The following is a 26,374-nucleotide window of genomic DNA, read 5'->3' as shown; positions in this document are numbered from 1 at the left end:
GTGTTCCCACACACACAGCGCAATACCAGCCACTGCACACAACTGTGTATCTCAGCAACAGGAATAAGCCACGAAGACTTGTCTCAGATCTCTGGTGTTTGTGAAAAAGCGTTTAAATTACACTGCAGGCATGTGGTAAATGACTTTGTGGTCTGGCGAGGCAGATTTTCCAGCTTAATTCAAAAGGAGACTTCTAGCAAGCTCAGTACAGTACGTAGCCCTGTCAGCGTTGCCCCAAAGGCCAAAACCAGTGGTATTAGCATCACAGCTTTGGGCAAGAGTGGTTACTGGTTTTGCAGGTTTCGTTCTCAGGTGAGAGACGGCTGTTGTACCCCTGAGCAAAGTACCTAACCTGATTTGCTTGGTTACTTAACCTGACTTTCCAGACTGTGGTGGACAGCCCTGCCGGGGCAGTGTCAACCAAGGGGTATATGGAAGGAACTCAGGGAGGGATACACCAAATAACCTTTAATTCACAAAACTAGGTAAACATTTTACCTAGAAGAAAGTTATAACTCCATACCACTGTATGGACAGGTACCAAACGTGCACTAGCTTAGGGGCTGAGTACATATGCTATCAGCATATATCACATCCATCTCCACATATAGAAGTGCTCAGTTAATCAGCTTTTGGAAAGAGTGAATGTAAACCAAACATTTTCCATTATCCATAGCTAATGAGGGTAAATATAAATAATATTGCTAGACTCCTTTGTATACTAGATGTCATCTGAATGTGTAATTAAAAGAGGGCCACAATAATAAGCATAACATTAAGTGCAAGATTAAGATATTTAAATTTAGCTGAGTAGTGATAATTGAGTTCCCACTTTTTTCTACATTTTTGTTTGATCTATGAGCTTCCGTAAAATCCATAATTAAAAGGAACAAGAACAAAAAAGTGCTTGCTTGCAATAATAAAACCAGCGTGAAAGCCCTTGTTCTCCATGCCCTGACTGTATGGCTGTACAGAGCACGTATACATGCAAATATGGTTAATACAGAGTAAACTAGAGAGGCTGTTTTGTGTGGTGGTAGGGTGTGGTGATGTTTAATTGTTTGATAGATTAATTATTTGGTGCTGGCAAGACATCGTATCTTGTCAAGACATTCGACACCACCATACTTTCAATAAAACGAGTGTGCAATCCAGCGAAGCTCTATGCCACAATAGTACATTTGGTGGAAATTATTTTGTAATGTTACATTTGGCTTCAAAATTGGTATTTCATGCGTGGCATCCACATTCCGTCACTGAATCACGTAATAATGGCCTCCCTTGTAGTTTAGCAGAAGTTGTGTATCCATCTGAAGTTCTCTTCAAAGAGAACATTCTTAACAGATAAGCATCAAAATCAAAAGAGGTTGTGACATTGTCGCAATAGACGTGAACTAATGAAACGGAAATATCCACAACCTAGAATGCTTGCTCGCCTTTTAGTAATATACAAATACCGATTATTCTTTTGGCCGCATAATTGTCACGTTTGCACATCCAAACGTGCGTGCGGGAAAAAATGAGGAAATAAACATGCGCTCTGCATTCAGGGGGATGGGTGAACTACAGACGGCAAGCTAACGGCAAACAAGACAAAAAATGAGTTACAATTCAGTCAAAGTGCCGTTAGTTTTCGGACAATGTCAGTCCCAAATATGTAGAATACTTCAAGTTTGAAAGGATATTAACCTTCATGGGAGAGTACGTCGTAGGCTATATATTTTCGGAAACCCTTTCGTTGATGACCGATCGAAGGTTTCCAAAAGGTTAACCATGCTGTTTAAAGTCGCTGGACAGAAGGTGTACACAGGTATGAAAACGCTAATTTCTAATCTATAATTTTAATATTTACTGCCGGGACAGAAAATGGCGAATGAGTACGACAAAGTGGTGAAGTCAGTTTCGATTTAGTCTAGAGCGTTGTCCGTTATTTTCTTTTATTTTATTTTATTTTTACTTGCTATTTCTATTCGCCTATCCGTCTATCTGTTCTTGATTGGCCTTCGTTTAAAATTTGTCAAATAAACATACGCTTAACTTTGTTGTGTATAAAGTTCAATGTGGCCATAAAAGCCGAATAAAAAGGCTACCCGATGTCGGACAGATGATTGCGCACATTTTGGTCTGGAAATTAGATCCGTTATATGTCTTTTGTACGAGAGTTTTGTAATGCAAAGCTCGGGAAAACCATTTATTTCCAAATTTCTTGAGATACTTCTAAAACTACGGACTAAATGTTCTCAAGAAAGACACTGGTTGGACACGCTAGGTAGCCTATATAATGAAATTGGACTGAGGAATAAGATTGTCTTATGAATGCATTAATGAAGGAATAAATAAATATACATGCGTCTGTGTATGAACATTTGGCATGAAAAAACTGATTCATCTATTAACACTGAATCGTATCTGCTGTAATTGTTGTTATTGTGTTCTTCTTCTTCTTCTTCTTATTATTATTATTATTATTATTATTATTAGTGGCAGTAGTATTAGTAGTAATACCGTTTGGGAGTCATTTATGGACCTATGTGGCATTGTGACTGCAGGTTTCCACATCAGCCGAGAGTCCTGCGGTGTGTTACACAATCGACGCTGAAGGAAAGGTTAAAATCAAGGATAGCCCGACAGACAGTGTACTTTATGGACATTGAGGACCAAGCCTCAGCCGGTGTACAGGATGTGTTTTTGTAGAATGGGTTCACTGCCGCCCCCTGCTGAAATGAGATCACAGTGATCCTTCATTGTAAGTGAATGTAAATGGCGTATTTTAACTCAAGGACACTTTTCTCTTTAACCAGACATACAATGCAAGATTTAACTCCTCTTTTAGCTGTCCCTGACAGATTTTTGTGATGGGACTGAAATCCTAGACCCAACAGCAAAGTCTGCACATCGGCAGTCCCATAATGCGAGCAGACACCAGATGATTGCCCCAAACATCGAAGCAGTCTGTGACACCCAGATTATTTTCAGAAATATCAGACATTCTGGCTCTCCGCAAGTGTGAGCAATGTTCCGAGTAGATTATGATGCTGTAAGGATTTTGTGGAATATGAAAGGCTTGCCCAGGATTGCATTTAAGGGAAGTCCAAAGAAACATTTAGGGAGAATCTGCTTCACAGTTCTCCTGGTACCATGGTCCTCTCTCACGAGCATTTCGAACATGCATCAGTATCCAGTATTCTCTTTGTGCTCCTTTTCTTTGTCTTAGCTTGTTCGATTGTCCCTCTTTTCTTGGTATAGAATAGCACAGAATAGCAGAATCATTTATTATTGCCCAGTCTAATATATTGTGTCATAATATATTTTTGTTCCTTTTTTCAGTGCAACCAAGGTACGTGTTTCACATACACGCTAACCGGGGTCCGCATCTCTGTGAGAACCAATCATTGTGTTGGTTTCATATGCACTTCTGTGGTAACACCAGTAACGGGCAACTTCCTGGGCATATTGATAGTCTCACTGTCCGGATGTGCAGCTGCTCTGGGATAGCCATTAAATTCAGTGTCCATACAATACAATTTCATACAATATTAGAGTAGCCATGATCTGGGATATTTAGTCTCACTAACCTGGTGGAGTAACCTTAGATAGCTGTCAGTTTTGGTACCTGGATATACATATTTTTCAGGTTAAAGTGACTTCTTCATGGCACAGTGACATCAGGCATGAAGAGACAAAGAGACATAAAGATTCCCAGATGAGTGATACTTGTGCCTCCTTGATTAGAAGGTCTTAGTGTCAAGAGCACACTTAGATGAATGCCCGGCAGCAGTAGATAGTCACCCTCCCTGGGCTAGGTCTCCAGAGTCTTGTCGCCCACTATTTCATAAGCACACCACAGCCAACTGAATTCAGTTTTATTTTTATCTGTGTAGTTACACTGCAATGGTTGATTTCTCCACTGAATCAGTTTCAGCGGTGAAATCAACCACTTTTACATCAGTTTGTTACACCTAGATTTTTTTTAGGTTTTCTCAGTATAAAATGTTTCAGTTCATTTGAATGAACATAAAAATATGCAGCTGAGAAATCCTAAAATATATAGGCATAACAAATTTAAGTAAAATTTCAAGTTTATCTTATGAAACAGTATTAGTATTCAGTGTATGACAGTAGACATGTCAGTAGCCAGTGATCATTCACCAAAAGAAAAACGGTGGTAGCAAAAGTGTAAAATACCAGGGGTGTCCATTCTTATTCAAAAAAAGGGCCAGTGTGGGTGCAGGTTTTTGTTTTAGAGCAACACTACGACACCTCATTCAGGTAATTAACGTATGGTCTTCAGTCAACACTTTGATAAGTAGAATCATGTGCCTTAGTGCTGGGCTAAATCAAAAACCTTCTCCGGAACCAATCCCTTTCGGGCAAGACTGGACACCCCTGCTCTACTGCACACAACCAGGGGCGCTGCCAGGGATTTTGGGCCCAATGAAAAGATCTCACGTTGGGCCTCATCGCTCCAGGCCACTCCACCCCTGCCCAGCTTTTGGAGGGCCCCTGTCAGTCAGGGCCCTTGGTATCGTCCCAGCTCCCGCAGCCTTATTGGACAGTATCTGGAATGTCACATTCTCTTATGAACCCATCCTCTGAAATATCTCAGTTATACTGAATAATTCCTCTTTCCTTTGAGCCAGAGATCACAACCCAGTTTGCGGTCTCTTATTTATTTATTTACGTACTTATTTATTTGCCCGCCTGTGTGTCCGGAAGTGTTCCGATTTGTTGGAAAACAATTTAAATTCTGGCCATACCTGTTACCAGTCTGAGCACGGTAGGCGATGTGTTTAATGATATGAAACAACATATTATTGCATTTTTGGACTTGCACAACAAGATTAATTATGTAAAAAAGGTATGTAAAATAATGTTTTTTAAGGTATTTTAAAAAATGTTTTGTAATAAAGAAAGAAAATCTTTCTGGTGAATAAAAATTCTGGCTATTCATCCCAGTAAATAGGCGTATTTATATAATAGATGCATAAATGGCTGTAGCCTACAGTAGGCTACAAAGCATCTGACCATAAGATAATACAACAACACTTAGCTGATCATATCAAGGTCAATTTTAGGCATTTTCCAGTTCATCAGGTTTATCAGTTCATCAGAGAACAAACTATTTATAATTGGCAAAAAAAAAAAAAAAAAACATTTACGCAAACTTGAAATAGACAAAGTCCTTCCACTTAGGCTCACTTGAAATTGAATGTTGTGAGTTATAGAGTTGCTGGCAGTTCATGTGGCCTAGCTTAGTCTACATGGAAAAAAGTTGAACAGCCAAACTTTCCCTCCTTTTTTTCAACTAATGAATTAGTTCATCCTCAAAAGAATGTTCTTTATATTGAGACCTATTGACCCAACAATGGGTCAATAGGTCTCAAACATTTATGGGGGGCACATTTGCTCCCCAGGCCCTACCCCACCTGCCCCCACAATAAATATTATAGTGGAATGTTCATTGGTTCCACCAGTGCCAGCTGTGGATATCATAGATGCAGACACATGCTAGCCTCATCCATTCTCACCTGAAAGAGCTGGCTTTGTGTTTCTTTATTGTTCTGTGTGTATGAGATCGCCTAGTCAGTAACAGGATAACAGTAGACACCCTCAAGAGGGCACAAGAATGAAAGTATCATGTTTAATCAACTTAGTTAAACTGTATTTAACCCTCTAATATTGAAATGCCTGTATTACATACATGACAAACGTTATGTCTTTAGACACATAACGAAATGCATACATAATAAATGTGCAATAAATGGTTTTGTCAGAGTGTGGGGTGTAGACGAGGCATAGCAGCGGAACAAGGGTGAATATGGGCTACTCTGCACCTCAACACCACCTCCCCTCCACCTCTCTACCCATCCACCTCTCTACACATCCACCTCTCTACACATCCACCTCTCTACCCATCCATCGCTCTACCCCTCCACCTCTCTACCCATCCACCTCTCTACCCCTCCACCTCTCTACCCATCCAAACTCTCTACCCATCCACCTCTCTACCATCCAAACTCTCTACCCATCCAACTCTCTACCCCTCCACCTCTCTACCTCCACCTCTCACACACTCTCTACCCTCACCTCTCTACCATCCACTCTCTACTCCAACTCTCCCTCCACCTCTCTACCCCATCCAAACTCTCTACCCCTCCACCTCTCTACCCATCCCTCTTATCATCCAACTCTCTACCCCTCCACCTCTCTACCTCCAAATCTCTACCTCACCTCTCTACCCATCCAAACTCTCTACCCATCCACCTCTCTACCCATCCAAACTCTCTACCCCTCCACCTCTCTACCCATCCACCTCTCTACCCATCCATCGCTCTACCCATCCGCCTCTCTACCCCTCCACCTCTCTACCCATCCACTTCTCTACCCCTCTACCCCTCCAACTCTCTACCCATCCATCGCTCTACCCATCTACCTCTCTACCCATCCATCGCTCTACCCATCCATCGCTCTACCCCTCCACCTCTCTACCCATTCAAACTCTCTACGGACACATCACCTCCCCTCCACCTCTCTACCCATCCACCTCTCTACCCATCCACCTCTCTACCCATCCAAACTCTCTACCCCTCCACCTCTCTACCCATCCACCTCTCTACCCATCCAAACTCTCTACCCCTCCACCTCTCTACCCATCCACTTCTCTACCCATCCAAACTCTCTACCCCGCCACCTCTGTACCCATCCAAACTCTACCCATCCAAGCTCTCTACCCATCCACCTCTCTACCCATCCAAACTCTCTACCCATCCAGACTCTCTACCCATCCACCTCTCTACCCATCCAAACTCTCTACCCATCCACCTCTCTACCCATCCAAACTCTCTACCCATCCACCTCTCTACCCATCCAAACTCTCTACCCATCCACCTCTCTACCCATCCAAACTCTCTACCCATCCAAACTCTCTACCCATCCACCTCTCTACCCATCCAAACTCTCTACCCATTCAAACTCTCTACCCATCCAAACTCTCTACCCATCCAAACTCTCTACCCATCCATCCCTCTACCCCTCCACCTCTCTACCCATCCACCTCTCTACAGACACATATGGAATCTATCAAATCTATCACAACATATTTATTTACATTATCTGAGAATATGACAGAGAGAAAGACAGAAAGATAAAACAGATAGTTTGTCTTCAAGAGGAAATTATTTTCAGTAATGTGCAGGCATATGAGAACATTCCAAAAACATATAACGTATACAAAATAAGTCTTTGAATGTCCCTTTCTCCCTACTCAACTTTCACTCAAAATTTAAAAAAAATATTCGGTCACAAAAAACACAAACTTTTTTGCTTCGATCCCATCATCAAAATGTTGTACAGTGAAACATTATGTAAAAATGTAACGTGTAGGTGTGTCAAACATAGTAATACGATGCGTTGCACCAGATTAAATGTTGAACTGGATCGATTTCCGCTCCACTTTTGTTGCTGCATTTTTGAACGAAGGAATGCTGGAAATAAACGAAATGAAGACCACGAAGTCAGCCTCTGGTCCCTTTGACTTTAAAACCGGATACTTTCAGAAAACATTACTGCGCATTTCAGCTTCAGAAACGTCTGTCGATAGCTAGATTCATGATGGAACCAAAAACAGGTTCTATTCTTTGATACACATAAGGCACATTAGTCATTAGTCAAATAATGTATTAATGACATATTGAACAATACATATAACTTTATAAAAACTATAAAAGACTTTAGGGTTACTTTCTGTGCTTGTTTAGGTTGAAATGCACTGGTTCAGGATCTCTTGCTGTCACAGTGGGATATCGGTAGGAATACACAGAGTCCACCATCCGGTTTATATTTTAATGACATGAACAACACAACAGCATGAGCACAATCTAGGGTGTTATTATATTTGAGGGTGTTGTTTCGGGATGTGTTTTCAGGGTGTGTGGTTACAGGGTGTGGTTGATCGGTATTGACACACACCGTCTATACTAAAAACCCTTGGGGATTGTACATACTGTTCAGGAGTTTAACTGTTCTGGTGTGGCTGGGGAACTGCTAATTTGGGAGGGGTACAGTTACCTTATACTGTACCTGTGTCCTTAACCTCATTGGCCTTAAGGTCAGTGTTCAGCAGTGATGGACAGGTCAGAGGGCAAATCATGACTTGTAGTCTGATTATATGAGCGTGGTGATTTATGACACGCATTGTAAGTAGCATGAGGGATGTAGCTTGGGAAGTAAACCAGAATAAACAGGTTTGTATGGCTAATACACCGTGAGTTGGGGGGTGGGTGGTCAGCACAGGGAACAGACAATGAAATCTACATGTGGCCGTTTAATACAATAACTATATAATACAATTTGAGCAATGCAGGCAACTTCACCTTCCTCCCATACACTGCAAACTTCCTGGCAAAATCTTGCGGTGCATGATTTGAATGGGGTCTTTTAATACGGAGGTATTTTTGTAGCAAAAGTAACAAAATATGTGAATGGTTTCCTCAAATTTGTAAATGGAGTTTCACAAATATGTAAATGGTTTCACATAAACGTGGAATGGATTCACAAATATGTAAAATGCGAGTCACAGTTGTGCTCATGGGCTAATGCTAACACTTTGGTGGGGACGTTCTTCCTACCAATCAGACGAGCGTATTCGGGATGATGTTTTGCTGCTGGCATTTCCCCCCGTCCTCCGCTTCCTATGCCTCTGCTAATGAAAACTAAACGATTGAAGACATATTGTCATGGACAGTGTATCATGCAGCCTCCCAGTGACTCAATTCTATTTAAGACATATTAAGGGAATACATCTTTGTCCATAGATTTTCACTGTCATTAATGTCATTGTCATGTTTTGTCTATAATCGGCATTGAATTTGTTTGAGTGGTAACTACAATCTGATTCTGCAAGTCTTAGCTAGCACCGTGGTAAAAACCAGTGTTTCAACAGACTTTCTCTCGGCCTGCTTTTTTCTCTGAATTGTTGTTGTAGTTACATGTACCAAATAAGTTTTTTTTTGTCAAGCTGGGAGTACAATGGTTTTCAATGGTTTTCAATCACTGTCTCCCCATGGAGCTCCACCGCCTAAATAGACTCATGATTTTTGTACTGTGAGGGTCCTGATGTGTCTTGTACGTTGTCCTGTGTATTATGGGATGCACATGGGCTTGTGGTGTTTGTTATTTTATATATTTTGTAATGTAACGTCATTCGATGCCCAAGACAGATTTATTTTTGGGAACAATATCTTTCAGTTATTCAGCTAACTCAGTAATCCTGCTCTGTGATACAGGGTTTTACTCAGTGCAGTTATTCAGCTAACTCAGTTATCCTGCTCTGTGACACAGGGTTTTACTCAGTGCAGTTATTCAGCTAACTCTGTTATCCTGCTCTGCGATACAGGGTTTTACTCAGTGCAGTTATTCAGCTAACTCAGTAATACTGCTCTGTGACACAGGGTTTTACTCAGTGCAGTTATTCAGCTAACTCAGTTATCCTGCTCTGTGACACAGGGTTTTACTCAGTGCAGTTATTCAGCTAACTCTGTTATCCTGCTCTGCGATACAGGGTTTTACTCAGTGCAGTCATTCAGCTAATCATAATACGCTTGACAGTTTACTCAGTGCAGTTATTCAGCTAACTCAGTAATCCTGCTTTTTAATTGATAAATCATTATGATGAATTCTCACTATGCCATTATTTTGACTTACGAATCCATTTTAACACTCGATTTACTTACTTTAAGGCATTTACTGTCGCTCTGATCCGGGGAAACTTACAACAATAGCGAAGCTCAGGTTACATACTCCTTCTAATCCCATGCCTAAGAAGTGTCAGGGATAAAAGCCTTCATAGGAATCACATAAGTGATAAAGCGATAGTCTGACAAGTTTTTATTTTTGTATTTTGGTTTTTAGTTTGGTTTACGAATAGTCATGGTGAGGGTTTAGAAGGGAAGTGGAGGTGGGTAGCAGAGAAAGGTCTCTTGAGTTTCCTTGAAGGCGTGTACATACACATACCTTATCACCTCACTGGAAGATCGTTCACCATCGTCGGCCACTGCAAAGTCGAGACCTGTGCATGCTGCGGTGAGGTGGAATCAGGCCCTTAGTAGCCATGACGAAGACATATGTGAAGGTTCTCATTTTGATCAATCTTCATGGTTTCAATAAAGGGAATGACCCCTTATCTAAATGGAAAGCCACAGTGTCTGTAAACCGATCACTGCTTGACTGTACAATGGAGGTTTTGATGAGAGGGGAGTGAATGGTTTTTAGAAGATTTTCAACCACGCTGCTGCTGATTTTGATGAGCTGAAGGGTCCGGTGTGCTTGGAGTGTCCGCATTAGGGGATGGCAGTAGTCCGTGTAAGTATCATTGGCATGGACCAGGAGCTGGTGAAATTTATTGGGAAGATTCTTATTTGCGGATAGTAATCCTGCTGGGAAACAGGCCGTGGTTGCAACCGATATCCTCAGAACGGAGTTCGTCGTGAGTTCAGCTAACTCTAGTTTCGCACTCTGGAAGGGTTACTAGTGGAGTTTCACTAAAGAACTGCTGACACAGGGTATACTGTGGAGGTATAGCAAAGTATATGGGAAGTCCGGGTTTTATGTTGAGCTTTGAGCTTGTTTGGTCCATCCAGGGTTTGATTCATCAGTCATGCGATATCGATGAGCCTGAGTGTTGTGGAAGAAAGGTAGAACTAATCGTATCCTCTCTGCATAGAGTTATATACATGCAGTGCGCTAATCCAGTGCCGGACAGGTTTATACAAAGGAGGATACCAAGGACAGAGCCTGAGGACCCAGTGAAGGGCCGGGAGCTAGATCATGCCGCAGGCAACTTGGAAGGACGCCAGGCAAGACATGAACGCAATCCATGTAGGGCTGGCCATTAAAATTATGTCGTTTATGGGAACCCTAAGAAAATCGTTATGGATGTCACGAGCCATTGCACGACCTTTTGGACAGTCGTTGGCTTTACTGAGACAGGGGAAGGGAAAGAGAGATGGGATAACAGCACAGGCAGTGCCTCGGAGTTCATTGCACCCCAGGCCACACGGGGGGTGAGGCTAGGGGATGGTTCAATGCTGTGCTAATATGTGGATTTTGTGTAAGGGTTTGAGAACCGTGTGCCCTGAGGACTTTGCCACACGTATTTGTCCCCACAGTAAGCCACGCTTTGGTTTGTAGTACGTTTAAAAAATAAATCGATAATTTGTCAGAATTGAGTATCTGGTCATTTTAAACGTGTGTGACTTGAATGTCGTTATTTATGCATTTTAACACAATAAATGTGTGTCTAATGTTATTTTAAAACATCACAGAAAGAAGCCGAGTCTTTTTTCTTTTTTTTTTTGTCAAATGGCCATATATATATAATGGATTAAATCACTCAATTGACATTCTACATGATCAGGAAAATATTCAATTGTTTATAGGATCATTAGTAATTATAATTTGTAATCAACCGTTATAATGTCTAGCCACATTCTTAAAATGATCTATTACTGTGTCGCTATAATGAGTCACATTTTTGGCCAAGCATTTGATGTGTACAGGCAATGTTAGTAGGTCAACTCTGGCTCCAAGACTACCAACTCAGAGAATATAGTATCTCATAAAAAACACGTTTTCAACGTACAAAAATGCCAAGTTACTCACACATACAAGACCAGTCCAGGCCTGCCATTAAAAGTATTGATATCAAAATGACGCCAAGTTACGGTACTACAAACAATATAGGCTATCTTGCCTCAACAAAATTAAATAAGATGTATTCCAAAGCAATGCTACCCAATATTTCCTCAATTCTTTCAAGTCACTTGGCCCTGTGTGTATAAGCATATGCACTACATGGACAGGCCAAGCATATGTGTGGATGGCTCTCTCACAGTCAAGATTGATTGAATAGGCATGTATATGTCCAATTTGTATTGGTATGTATGTATTTCGCTGCCCAGCCTTTCTGTAGCATGAATGATAGTATGTTTCTTGGTATAAGTGTGTGTTCGTAAATGTGAATGTAACATGCTGCGAGGGAAATGTCCCCATGGGGATAAAGAAGTTCTCTATGTATGTATGTACAATATATATTTTACATGCAGTATTTATTGTATGTAGCAAATATACAATAACTTGTACATGTACTCAAATTCAGTTCAGAAGCAAGTATAAACATGTTTTCTGGAGAAATATGCTTCCTGTAGTTACTCAGCAGCAGTTTTGTACATGAATTTCAATGTGTTCCATGAAGCAATTCAAAATATTTGACTCTGTGATCTGACAAAGTTTGCATGACATTGTAAAATGGTAAGATTACAAAACACAGGGCCAAGTGACTTGAAAGAATTGAGGAAATATTGGGTAGCATTGCTTTGGAATACATCTTATTTAATTTTGTTGAGGCAAGATAGCCTATATTGTTTGTAGTACCGTAACTTGGCGTCATTTTGATATCAATACTTTTAATGGCAGGCCTGGACTGGTCTTGTATGTGTGAGTAACTTGGCATTTTTGTACGTTGAAAACGTGTTTTTTATGAGATATCATTTCTTTTTGCAAAGCGTTTTATTATGAGAGTGAGAAATGCGAAGTGACCCTGTAAGAAACGGTTGTGGATTATGGCTATCCTTGTGTGAATTTGTACAGTCTGATGAGCGTGTACTGTTTAGCAGTTTCGGTTTGCTATATATGTAAAACAGTGGCTGTGACAAAAGGTGCGGTGGCGTGCGGAAACGCATGTGAAATATGGCCAGTGTATGTACTCACGGATTTGACGGCCATCCAACGAGCCTTGATTGAGAAAAGAATCAGCAAGCCCGTAGAATTAGTGCTCCCTTGGTCGCAACTTGTGTACCCTGCTGTCCTGCTCCGTTGTCTGCTATTTCGTGGAGATACACTTTTAGTGTTTGTAAGGTTTATAAGGCATTTTGATAGGCTTATCTGCAGGTGCGAATCCTCTTCGCTGTTTTGCTAAGCTAGAACCGGAAAACTTGATAGTGGAGAATAGGAGCAGACGCATATGTCCCAGCAATAATTTCATCCTAATTTCTCTCACACTATGAAATTGCGTAGTTGAAACAATATGTTTTTAGCAGAATGGGCATGTAGGTGAAGGTTGACATGATCACAGACTATAGTGCGAAGTAAATGAAGTGACCATGAGCGAGCTTAGTTTCCTTATGGAACGGTATATATAACAGTCTGTATAAAAAAATTAGCCGTTAAAGTGGAGGGTTAAGTAACGTGTGAAATCTATTGCACTGGTGTGCTTTTCTCATGTTCAGTACTAGTAGTTATACTTATGAGTGAGTCATGATTTTAAATGTAATGTTTTAATGGGGAGTTGCAGAACGTACATTCATAGTAATTGTTTGTATGTGGCTAGATAGAGAACAGGGCGAGGTAACATGAATGTAGAAACGTGGCGTTTGCTGATAAGAAGGTTTTGTACGGTAGCCAAGTGAAGAAATATAGTTAGTAGAAATGGCACAGTGGTGAACTGGTGTAAGTTCTTAATAAAAGGAATACATTTGCCGTCATGAAATGCATATGGGTGGCCGTGAGTGAGTTTTGGTAAAGCAAATATAAAAGCGTAAGAAAACGTTAGTGTAAAAGAGGAAATTATCTGCCTGAGGGCAAGGAGGGATTCAATCCTTCAACCGGAAGTTTACCAGTCTGTGACTTTGTTAGTGCAGCACCATGCCATAGATGCAATGCGTGAAATACCATTAGCAAACCTGTCCATGGTTTTAAAGAAGAACACAGGCCAGTAAGCACAGACGAGCTATATATATACACACACACACACACACACACAGTATATGCCCACAGAGAGAGAGAGAGTGAGAGAGAGAGAGGCGTAGCCCAACGGTTACATGATCATACAGCGCCTCACCTGACATGACTAGTGCAGTCAAGAGAAAGTGAAAAGACAACGGAGGCTTAAATTAAGTTGGTTAATTGACTGCGATTTCCAAAGTCTAAATATTGTGTTCGTCATGCATCAAATATTAGCACAATGAGCAGATGAACAAATATCCAATGAACACACAAACATAAATTGAAACTTGAAAACTTTGAAACTTAAATTGAGCGCAGGAAGAAATAAGATTTTGCGCGTTCGGCGGTCGGAGTTCACGGAGCGAGCTTGATAAAGTAGCCTACATTTTGAAGCCGAAGAGGATAAACAAAGGCTGATCATTTCATTCTTTAATTAAGCTCAGGTATGTGGACGTAGATATGCTGAATTAAAAACGTTGTGTTTTGACAATGGCAGACGGCAGCGTAATGTTGGGGCTACTTCTGGTTCTCCATATGCTTCTCCATTAAGTCAGTTTACCAGTTATTTAGCCTATATTCGCAGTTAATACGTGTCAGCCTGTGTTGGAAATGCAATTCCACTTAAAATGAAAGAGTATGTTTGAATCAGGGAAAACGACAAATGTATTAAATCGAAAAAGGATATATATTCAATTCAACCGGATAAATAGGCTGTTCGTACATTTTTTTCCAGACCATGTTTGTTCTTATTTTCAGAAGAGGAAGTGGAGCCCGTAAAACGTGTTCTTTAGGTAAAATTCTAATACTTTCTCTAAACAAGTAAACATTAACGGTTAGTAGCCTTCTTATAAAGCATTCTTTATAAATAACTATCAAATATCTTTTTTTAGGCTAAATTTGTTCTGGACTGCGTATAAAACAAAAAAAATGTTAGTGGTAATTAGCCCAGTATTTTCAGCAGACAGTTTGCCCTTTCGAGATCAAATAAACTCGTGGGTTTAGATACACTAAAAACAAACACTAAGGGCAGGTCATGCTGCTTTTATTAACAAGTGTTTCACCAAGATATGCAAAGTACACTCTTAAAAATGATTCACTGCCTCTACTCCCAAAAATGCATTAAGTTTTTGAGTAGCCTATTACCTAAATGCTGTGAACCTATGGGTCATTTTCAGTCACACATTTAGTTTAAGTACAAACAATGTGGGTTTCCTCCACGTTTAAAAACCTAATTAGGTTTAACTTGAAAATGTTCATGGTCATATTCATGGTGATATTTAGCTAAGTAATCAACTTAGGGTTAAGTTGTTTCACATAGGAATCTTTCTAAAATTTCGATTGAATATATCAAATTTATTTCTGCTTTAATGTTTTTTGTGGAGATTACCCTTTTTTAAGAAATCAAGATAAAAAAGCAATGATAATTTCACCTTTTGTATTTTTTAATGGGTAAACTGTGTAGCCTATATTTATGACGCAGTCGTCTACAACAGATCTGAGTTTCTTACAACGTAGATGTAGCGAAGAAACTAGGCGGGAAGCGGCAGGAACTGAATTAGCTTTATCCGGGTGAGATGTTTACGCTAACTTTTTAAGATGAGTTCATCTTTATCAGAGCGGCTAGCCAGTCTACTTAGCGGATCGCTACACGACTCCCGACCCCCTGTCCAAGCGGGAATTGAACTCGGCCTTGATGACTTCACCTTAAGTTAAGTGGTTACGCGCAGCTGCCTCCCAACCAGATAGACCCATGTTCAATTCCTGCCTGCTCTTTGCAGAACTCGTGTTGTAACAAACTCAATATCGGTGTCACAGACTTACAAATTAACCAATTAAAATAAAAGGGTGAAATTATCTAAATTACTGCTTTTTTTTTTTTTACCGCTTTCTTGATTTCTTGGAAAAAGGTAAATTATACAAACATGTTGAAGGAACAATTTGCAAAAGATTTGAGTAAATAAAGATTGATAGTTGAATTACTAGGTGATTACAAGTTCATTCTTATTATTAGTTCAATATCTTGATGAATATGACCATGCATAAAGCAGGTTAAACCTAATTAGGCGTTTAAATGTGAAGGAAGCCCACATTGGTAGTGCTTAAACTAGCTGTGTAGTCAAAGATAGGCTCATCTTAAAAATACTGAATATAATTTGAAATTACTCATAAACCACAATGCGTCTGGTTGCCTCTTTTTTAAAGCAGAGGCAGTGAATCGCGTAGCCATGACCAAAGTTGCCAAGCTAGTTCACAAAGAGGATTGCCAGATTCCCGGTTTTTAAAATGTTTATTTATTTATTTATTTTTATTTGTAGCTACCGGTACGGTTTGTCCACATTTGTAAATTCCATGTTCTGTCTCCAGCGTCCCATACCCGTCCTCCCCCGGTTTGCGATCGGTTTCGACAGAACCCCATAAACCCCAGCTTGTTATTTTGTGTGAGGCAAGACTGCCAGTGTCGTTTCTTGTAACTTGGTGTAATTTTGATTACTTACTACCTTTTAAAAATACTTTTAATGGCTGGCCAAATTAATCAATTTGAATTAATAACTAATAGACTGTCCTTTGTACGTGTGAGTAACTTGGCATTTCTGTACGTTGAAAGCGTGTTTTTCATCAGAGTAATTTAATGTAATTTTACTTACATCTGACAAGGGACATGAAGGCAGGAAAAATAAAAACAACAGAGCAACAATTGCTTTTAGTGTCAACCTAAACGAAGAAAAATCAATCGGTCCAGAACGTGTAAACAAAGCTGTGTGGTTGGAAATGTCGTTCGATTATTGGTCAAAGTGCTGGCGTATAAAAATACAACAAAACCCTCGCAGTTTCTGCCTGTACTTTATTACGTGGAGCACCGCCAGGTTATATTCACGTTGGTGTTGATTTGGAGTGCACCTCGTTAGACCGCGCAAAAGAAAGTCTGTCCAGAATGCGTAAATTAAATAATTTAATAATACAGGTATTACGAGAAAGACGGTCTGCAAGCAGACGATATCACAGAAGAAGGCTGGCTGTGATGAGATCCTTCCATGACAAATCTCACTTTGTCGGGAGTCTAGGTCAGTCCGCTTCCAGCCGTGATAGCTAGCTATGCAGTGAAGTGAACGCTCCAGAGTTTGATTGAAATTGACTACACAAGGCTAGTGTAAACGCACTTTTAGACTGTCTTAAAGGGGCAGACTGCTCATATATTGCTAGTAGAAAAATTCACAAATTCAGCCATATTCAAGGCCCGTGCATGTCTAGACTTGTTTAGGAAACCCAATTTGCTCAATCTATAATTTAACACCAAAGTCATTTGAGCTGACTACTTGGCAAAAGAGATAAAGAAATTAATATCATACTATATATTGTGAAAGTACATAACAGGAACATTTGTGACAGTGTTTAATGATCAAAATAGTTAACCAGTAAAGATGGGTAACGCAGGTAAGTGTAACACCTCCCTGGTGTAGGATTGTACTATGCCACCCCACTCTCATCAGACATTAGCTAATATGGGGTCTTTAATGACCACAGTGAGTCAGGACCTCGGTTTAACATCTCATCCAAAAGGCGGCGAAAAAACCACGTGGCTGTGGTAATTCAATGAATTTGCATATGGCTTTTTATCAAGAAGCTACTAAATCCCACAAAGTAATAAAACTTCATGTGTTTATTTGGAACTACACCTGGAGGGCAGCGGTAAAGAATTAACCTAGCTAAACTACAAGGTCAATGAATTAAAAACAAGGAAAAACCCACTAAAAATTGCTTTGCTTTTTTTGTGGAAATTTGAAACTTGCAAGACAGACTGACCACCTCTTTAGGAATATGCATATGTATGTTTTTTGGCTGGACCGCAACAGCAGGGCCAGCTCTACAAACGCGAATGTCTGTGACTGAGTGAGTGACTGAGTGAGTGATTAAGTTACACCATTGGTCGGCCGGATCACGTGTGTTAGGTCCAGCCATATACTAGGGTTTAACCTGGTCTTGTTTGCGTATGTATTAGTGACTGAGTGCTTGATCCCCTTGATTGCTGCTTGCATGATTCATGGTTTTTATGTATGCTGTCCACTCACTGCTGCCGGTACTTTGTGAACAAAATTATTTCTGTTTCTTGCTGGAGTCCGATATAATAACATCCTGGCGTTTGGATTCCCCCTTCAGTTTGTTGCTTTGGGTGTTGCGGTTTCTTCTAGGCCCATCCGTGTATGATAAAACCTATGATCAAAATCTTCCTGTGATGTCCCTTGTAAACGTCATTTTGGGTTTTTGTGTGCTAACAAACTCAAAATTGTATTTATTAATGGGAGAAAATAACAGAATTTAATCACGAAAGGTGGTTTCTGGATGTTTTTAGTGCAGATTTGTGCTTATTGATGCACACAAATGCAGTTAACATGCAGAGTGGGAGATACTGGTGCTTTTGCGTTAGGTGGGGCAAGCAAAGACACCTGAAGTTGGGTGGGACTGCAATGAATCCTCAGTGGTACAGCTCGCTGACTCAGTTACATGGAAAACCTCAAAATAGCCAGCAAGCTTAAATGCTAGTTAGTAGTAAATCAACCGTAAGCCACAGGTTCTTGAAGCATATGTATACATATGTATATATGTATATGTATATATTCCTGGTACTGTTCCATTATTTCAGTTTACTTTAACAGTCATTGTTATGGTGAATTTTACAGAATGGTTTATTTTTGTTTTTTACCGTGCCAGTCCCTCCATTTTGAATCAGTGGTTTTTATGCATGGTTGCCTCACCCTTACCACTTCCTGATGTTTTCACGAATACACTAGTTGACTAACTGCACACTGCAAAAATATCACTCTTACTGAATCAACATCAGGTCTCATCCGTACGCACCTTCCAGCGCCAGTGAAGTTCTACTAGACTGAGAAGTCCGCCTTCGTTTTTGTCGTCATGTGAGCTCAGATAAACTGATGTTGAATAAGTGATAAATTATATTTATTCAGGGTTCGGTTAGCTTTGACATAAAACGCAAGCTTACACAGTTACACAAGACAGCGTTACAAACATAAAGTGGAGAAAAAGACAGCAGTGTAATATTAGTTGCAAGCAATGCAGAGGTTAAGAACAGGAGCATATTTCAGTCACAGAGTTATGAATTACATGTTTGACGCAGTATATACAGTAGCACCAGTATATAGCAGTGGTATATAGTACCTGTAGTGTATTATGAATGTTTTTTTGAATGACCACAATAAAGTTTTTCTAAAATCAAATGCAGTCCTAAGAATAGTTTTTTTCTTTGAAGTATAATCCTTTCTTAGAAAACCCATACTTCACTAAATGCCATTCATTTCCCATTCAGAGGGTGCAGTGCTGCCGTAGTTCGCTCTCAGCTGTATGGTGTGTCTAGGAAAAACAGGCATTGTATTGTGAAAAATGACACCAGCATGCCTCTGAGCAGTTTCTGTGGACACCCTGATAATGACACATTCTTTTTTCTGTTCATTGTTTCTGCAGCGATGCAGCTCAAACCAAACAGATTTGCCAAGAACACCGCAGCGGCCCTCCATGACCCCTAAACCAGCTCCTCAGCCTGGGCACGTGGTTCCCAGGGCCTGGGAGTAGCTGGTGGTGTGCCAGTACGCCACAGGTCGGAATCACCACGGTTCAGCCAACGGCGACTTCGGGAAGGGTGGCGCCTGGGTTGAAGGAGGGTCCTGATTGGCCGGCGCCTGGGAGGGGGCAGGGATTCTCACCCCCCATCTGGATGGAGCGTAAAAGAAAGACTGTAAAAAACAGAAGTGATTATATGCCATTGCATGTTTAACTCACTGATCTGGAGCCTAAAAGAAGAAAAGAAGAGTGACCCTCTTATGTGATATCATAATTCCCTGATATATGTGTTCTATTTCTGAACATATGTTAAGCTACCTTTCAAGAGGCGACGTCTGATAGAAAGCCTATTAGCTAAATAAAATGTTCCTTATAAAGATGGTTACCTCGCGGTTGTGCATGCCATCAAAAACTATGCATAATACCCTGAAATGTTTTGCAGATATTTTACTTGATGTATTATAACAGACTTGCGTATGGAGGAGCTTATTTATTTATTTTTCTTTTAGTTAGAAGAAAAGTTCTCCGTAAAATAAAATGGCGAGTCCCAGTCCTGACCAAGACACTCCCACGAGGAGACCAAATTGGAAATACATTGCAGTACTGATCGTTTTCTTCATCGTTAACATCGCTGTGTACAGCCTGACCTCAAACCCCACCAAGGGCTTGAAACAGCCGATGCCTAGGCCGGCCTCTCACCTAGAACCTTTGCCAACCGCCCCAGGGTTTTGTCCTTTCCCTGCCCAGAGAGACCCGCTGGTCAGCGTGAGCGGCGCCCGGTCGTACGTGGTGGCGCCCTACGTGGAGCACCGGGGCGGAGGCAGGCAGATCCGGGCCATCTCCATCATCTACCGACCCGAGCCCGACAACTACCAGTGCCTCCTGTGCTGCGGGGGGCGCAATTTCTCCGTCTCCGCCTCCCGCAACGTGCACAGCGACCACTTCGGCTTCGACTACTGCGCCGGGGACATCTTCTGCCCGGTGGCGAGCGGCTGCGCCGAGCCGGAGCACGTGGCCATCTTCTCCAGGGGCCAGCACCAGGAGCCCGCCTTCTTCCCCGTCCAGAACCGGGAGCTCAGGACCGGCGGCTTCGAATACGACTTCACTGTCTGCATCTCCACCATGTACGGGAACTACAGCAACCTCCTGCAGGTGGTGCAGTCCATGGAGATGTACCGCCTGCTGGGGGTCGGGCGGGTGGCGGTGTACAAAAACAGCTGCAGCCCGGAGGTGGAGAGAGCGCTGGATTACTACGAGGCCCAGGGCTTAGTGGAGGTGGTGCCCTGGCCCGTGACCTCCTTCATTAACGTCTCCCCGGGCTGGCGGAAGTCTGCCTCCCCGGGGGACCTGCACTACTACGGGCAGATCCCTGCGCTGAACGACTGCCTGTACCGATACATGTACAGGACCAAGTACGTGGCCTTGCACGACATCGACGAGCTCATCCTGCCTCAGCGCGTGGACGACTGGAACCAGCTTCTGGTGCGCCTGGAACAGAGGTATTCCGCCGACAAAGGCTTCGAGTTTGAGAACCACGTTTTCCCCGTCTCCGCGTCGGACCAGATCGACAAGTACAGACCCCGGGAGTGGGAGAAAGTCAAGGGGGTCAACGTGCTGGAGCACGTTTTCCGGGAGCCCAACATCCCCAATCGCTTCAACAACTTCAAAGTGATCGCCAACCCCCGCCTGGTGTTCGAGACGACCGTGCACGGCTTCCTGCGCTCGATGCACGGGACCGTGCGCGTGGACCGCGACGAGGCCCACCTGTACCACGTCAAGAAAGGTGCCAGGCCCGAACTGAGCCCGTCTGACCTCATAAGGGACGATCGAGTCAGGCACTACGCTCCGCGGCTGGTGCCAGCCGTCTCAGAAGCGCTGAAAAACATCAGCAACTCAGAACAGAAGAGCACACGTTATAATTCCAAGACGTTGGCAGGCTATAACCAAAAGTAGGCTACTGCGCCGCATAACATACAAGTTTGATTTCAAGTTATTTTGAAAATAAATCGGTTTGCGGCTGCAGATTTTTTAAAATGGCGGTTGAAATAAAACACTGCGAGTAGCCTAGTCGACCAATCAGAAATTTTCAGCGCTTGCACCCCACCCCAAAAGTTCCGGTACTTTTGGAAAGTACTACCCCCCGAGCAGGGACTTTTTTGGGGGTAAAATAAAGTCCCGGGAACTTAATTTAGACCCTAGTTCCTGCGGTCGAAACGCACTGAGTTCCTCAAAAGGTTCCTAGTTCCGGGGTAAAGTTCCTGCGGTGGAAACGCGGCTAAAGATGTACTCCCCCCCCCTCCCCCCCAAAAAAATAAATAAATACTTGCATTTATTCATAACTCAAGGGGAAGTTATACTGTTGATTGAACCCAGGCCTCATTCCACGTGGGTTGAAAATAAGTATAAAAACATGAATGACTGGATGTAAAGAATTTCTTTATCTAGGCAGCTTCTTCAAAGGGGGAGACCGAGTGAGTAAAATACTGCAGCATACATGTAGTTGCACAAATGTAATTTAATTTAGTAGAATCAAATAGCGACACATAATCCAGGCTGACGTTTTCACGCAGAAAGCAGCTTCCTTTACTAGTGTAGGCTAGTAAAGTGGGGAAGAATTTATGTTTCCCATTGACTGGCAGAATAATTATTTCCAAAGAACACATAAATGACAGCGAATTCGCTGGTGTGCAATGAGTGGCTGAGTTTTGAGCATCTTTCTTTTCCTCCCTTTTGGAAGAACTGGGCTGGCGTGTGTTGGTTCGCCCTCTTTGACTGTGGATGTGGTTGAAGAACTGACTGTCTCAAAAGAAGCGTTGTTTGTCCACCAAATGTGATTTCTTTCTCACTTGCACTATGATGATTTTGAAGGTTATGTGGGTGTATGCCGTCCAAAGTGCTCCTTTGTTACTGTATATGCAAAATGAAATATGTCTTAGTTTAATGCCATCATCTATGGCAGCATTGCATAGCTTATGCATACTCAGTTTAAACCACTGGATATTTGCTGAAACTATTCAGGTTTGGTGCTTAGGTGGTACCAGTGCAGTACTCTTCCTAAGATTTTTACCTACAGACATCTGTTATTAAGCACTGCTCAATTACGATTGCCAGTGTGAAGATTTTCTATTCTAACCAGATGGCCTTGTCTGTATACTGTCTCTGTTAATGCGGAGGCCCAAAGTGCTTTACTTTTCTGACATATTATGAATGTTCATAATATTCTGTATTCTTTCAATATGAAGGGGTATGAAGATTATATATCTGGTTTGTATGTATAATAGGTTATATGTGGCTACACTGTGGACTGTCTTTGATGCTGTGTTGTTGTGATTTTCAAAGGGAACATTTATAATGTCCTGTTTGCACGTACAAATACAAGTGTCTTGATTCTAAGCAACGTCCAATCTAAAGAAGGTTTTACTATAAAGAACATTAATATATTCTGCAGATTGTATAAGCGCCTTAATCGACTCTTGCTGAAAAGCTGTTATTTTGTAATTTATACAGATTTTAAAGAAAATGGTTTTGTATGTGGGAAATGTAAGGGGAAATGTACTGTACAGCATGCATTGTTTGGAAGTAAGTCCCAACAGGGTGATATGGCCCCTATGCAAAGTGAATTGGTCTTAATCGCCCTGAGAGTGACCCTGTAGGGATGGGGCAGGGTGGGCTGGGGGGGCACGACCACCTATATGGCATCCTGGCCCTCCCATTCACCCTGGCTGAACCACCACACCCAATTGTGAATGCCCACCTGGGCAGTTCAATGCAGACCCAGCTGTATGAGTATTTTTGGCTATGCTGCTACCCTGACTGGGCTTATTTTGGAACTACTGGCAAGCTCACTGTACATCATCATTTGTACACTGTGGCTGCTTGCCAAATAAATTCATTAACTGGCACGAAATCATCATTTAATTGATTATGCATATTTGTGCACAAGGGAAGTTCCAGCAAACAACAATGGTTGTCACTATATTAGCAACCGCAAACAAATTAGTGAGAGACATTTCAAATGTCACACCGCTGACAAAATTTACGAACATTAAATGGAAGATTCCTGTTTATAGGATAGTGCTTCATGTTGAAAGGGCATTTTTTTGGGGTGATGTCTCAACTGCTTCTTCTGCATTTTCCTCCTTTCAGTTTGAGGTTTTTCCATAAAGCTTACTTTGTTTTTTTACCAACAGGGGAGAATACATTCTAACTGGTGTGACTAGCTATGCAGCGAGATATTAACGTATTGGAATAACTGCCATTATAATGACAGAATGACAGCTTTTTGCAGTAATGAATGCTAATTGGCCAATCAGAACTGACTGCTCAACAAAGCTGTGGTATAAACACAATCAAAGTAGTAAACTCAAGAAACAAACTGCCTGCACCTTTCTGGTGACATCACTGCTTTAAAATGGGAATACATCTTGTAAATTCTTGTAAAATCTTGTAATTTGCCTGCTCTTTAAATAAAATGCTACAATCTTGGGAACATTATCGCTTGTTATATTATCTCTATTTTACATTGTTTTACCACAACATAATATTTCAAATAAATTAAAAAAAAACTGTAGTAGGCTGAACTGTTCATAGGTAGCACGTCTCCCTTCAAAACACCCTGTCTGGGTGAAAGCAAACGTGACAATTATGCATATTGGGAAAGTTTACCCCAATGTTCTGGGAGCCAAAACTCGTTTGCTGGGTTTGTACAATGCATTTTGGTCGCTAATTTGTAATCTTTTCTTTTAATTTGGTAGGCATTTGTAAATTAGTATGTCTGTTTCATACTTTTAAGTACTATGAGTAAGTCTATATCATGTTTGAACTGAAACATGCTGTGTAAATTTAGGAGACAAGTACACATGAGGAACTTGGTGTGCTGTCTCAACATGACATGATTATCCATTCATTTATTTAATCTCACCTGGATTATTGTAAATCCCTCGTCACATGACTCAGAAGGACCATCTACGATTGGTCCGGAATGCCGCTTTCAAGCTTCTAACCAGGTGCAGCAGAAGGGCTCATGTCCCACAGATAATTGCTTTATTACACTGGCTTCCCATCAAAGTTAAAATTTAATTTAAAATTCTTGTGATTCCATCTTTACACCACCAGTAAGTATGTCTCTTGGGTCCTCTGACCTAGGATTGCTGGATGTCCCTAGGTCAAACTGAATTTGATTGAACATTCAAAACCGTTGCTCCCAAACTCTGGAACTCCCTCCCTTTGTACATAAGACCTGTGCTTACTGTTGACACCTTTAAAAAGTCCCACCTGTTCAAACTTTCTGGCCTATTTTTTTTTTAGTTCTGTTTTACGTGTGCCTGTTACTGTTTGTTTTTAAGATTATATTGTTTTCATTTATTGCTTGTGAAGCACTTTGTTATTCCACTCTAACGAGGTGCTATACCAATAAAGTTTTACTAATTTACTCACTTATTACTGTACTCTGTCACCACCCACTTTCTTCCTTTCTTACTTACTAACTTACTTCTACTTACTGTACTGTACTCTGCCAGCATTACATTACATTATAGGCATTTAGCAGACGCTCTTATCCAGAGCGACTTACACAACTTTTTACATAGCACTTTACATTGTATCCATTTATACAGCTGGATATATACTGAAGCAATGCAGGTTAAGTACCTTGCTCAAGGGTACAACGGCAGTGTCCTTACCCGGGATTCGAACCTGCGACCTTTCAGTTACAAGCGCAGTTCCTTACCCACTGTGCCACACTCCGTCCAGCACCCACTTGCATCCTTCCTTCCTTCTTTACTTACATACTTGGTCACTTACTTACATACATAAATATATATGATACATCCATATATATGTAGGTACATACAGTATGTGTGCATATATGTATGGTATGCACATATGTATGGATGTGTGTGTGTATATATGTATGGTATGTATGTATGTATGTACGTACATATGTATGGATGTACTATGCCACCACCTACTTCCTTCCACAGTGCATTCTAGCATGCTATCTGACCTGTGGCCTCAGTACACTGACTGTGCCACTCTGCCACAGACAGCACTGGCACTGCCAGCCACAGACAGCACTGGTACTGCCAGCCACAGTCAGCACTGGCACTGCTAGGAAGCCACAGACAACACTGGCACTGGTAGGAAGCCACAGACAACACTGGCACTGGTAGGAAGCCACAGTCAGCACTGGCACTGCTAGGAAGCCACAGTCAGCACTGGCACTGCTAGGAAGCCACGGATAGCACTGGCACTGCAGAATGCCACCGACATTACATTGTCTGCCAAATGCCTGTATTCTTATCCAGAGTGACAGACAGCACTGGTACTGCCAGGATGCCACAGACAGCACTGGCAGCCACAGACAGCACTGGCACTGCCAGCCACAGACAGCACTGGCACTGCCAGCCACGGATAGCACTGGTACTGCCAGGATGCCAAAGCTCTCTCTGGAGAGGATCCATAGACAGGAACTCAAGGCCACAATTATTCATCCAGCGATTTGAAGATTCTGTCACAGTCTACTTGTGTAAAAGATTACACTTGTCATATATCAGGGTTTAACCTGCCAAATAAAAAGGGAGGTATTGCCATGAGATGCCCTTAGAAGTGTAGCAAAAATCCCTCTAAGAAATTAGTTTTCTTAGGTTTCATTTTATTACTGCCATTAATTTTACACTGGAGGTAGAGGTAGATTCATGTGAATGGCTAATACACTAAGCAGGAGCAAACTGATAAATAAATCCTTTTACCAATGAGATGACATGCAAGATTTTTTGCAAGCTGGTTTCATTTATTCAGTGTAGGGTTTGTGCTGCTATTTGATAAATACCTAAGGTCAGCTTGTGTTTCAAAGATTATTCAAAGATGTGATGTTCTGCAATGTATTTAAAAGGGTATGGGTCAAATTAAACAGTAATGTCATGCCTCCAGATGTAAATGTTTATATTACCTGATTTTTCTTCAAAACATTATGTTTATTCCTATTTTTGGTTAGAAAGATGTCCTATGGTTCATGTAACAA

The 26,374-nt window shown here is 41.4% G+C and overlaps 1 protein-coding gene and 1 long non-coding RNA gene across 4 annotated transcripts; one reads left to right on the top strand and one right to left on the bottom strand.

The window, feature by feature from the left end:
- Nucleotides 1-1,386: 1,386 nt before the first annotated feature.
- Nucleotides 1,387-23,847, top strand: LOC135236939 (glycosyltransferase family 92 protein F13G3.3-like). 3 transcript variants are annotated; one of them, XM_064303549.1, is made up of 3 exons: nt 13,882-14,222; nt 14,513-18,692; nt 19,258-23,847. In XM_064303549.1, exon 3 carries the CDS (start codon nt 19,891-19,893, stop codon nt 21,304-21,306), a length of 1,416 nt encoding a protein of 471 aa, XP_064159619.1. In that variant the 5' UTR covers nt 13,882-14,222; nt 14,513-18,692; nt 19,258-19,890; the 3' UTR covers nt 21,307-23,847. The 3 variants fall into 3 exon arrangements, with proteins under 3 accessions (XP_064159618.1, XP_064159619.1, XP_064159617.1); XM_064303548.1 differs by lacking the exons at nt 13,882-14,222; nt 14,513-18,692 and adding an exon at nt 1,387-1,810; XM_064303547.1 differs by lacking the exon at nt 14,513-18,692.
- A 605-nt stretch (nt 23,848-24,452) lies between these two features.
- On the bottom strand, nt 24,453-25,185 carry LOC135236941 (uncharacterized). Its single transcript, XR_010324715.1, has 3 exons — nt 25,096-25,185; nt 24,672-24,863; nt 24,453-24,611 (listed from the first exon to the last, which is right to left on the bottom strand). It is a non-coding gene; the product is annotated as an uncharacterized LOC135236941 (long non-coding RNA).
- Nucleotides 25,186-26,374: the final 1,189 nt, after the last annotated feature.

The sequence above is a fragment of the Anguilla rostrata genome, chromosome 12 (genome assembly GCF_018555375.3).
Source record: "Anguilla rostrata isolate EN2019 chromosome 12, ASM1855537v3, whole genome shotgun sequence".
Classification (NCBI taxonomy): domain Eukaryota; kingdom Metazoa; phylum Chordata; class Actinopteri; order Anguilliformes; family Anguillidae; genus Anguilla; species Anguilla rostrata.
The sequence above is the reverse complement of the archived record's forward strand: the minus strand, read 5'-3'. Positions and strand labels throughout refer to the sequence as shown.

Coding starts and splice junctions, on each gene's coding strand:
- LOC135236939 (XM_064303548.1), top strand. CDS start 19,891: ATGGCGAGTCCCAGTCCTGACCAAGACACTCCCACGAGGAGACCAAAT.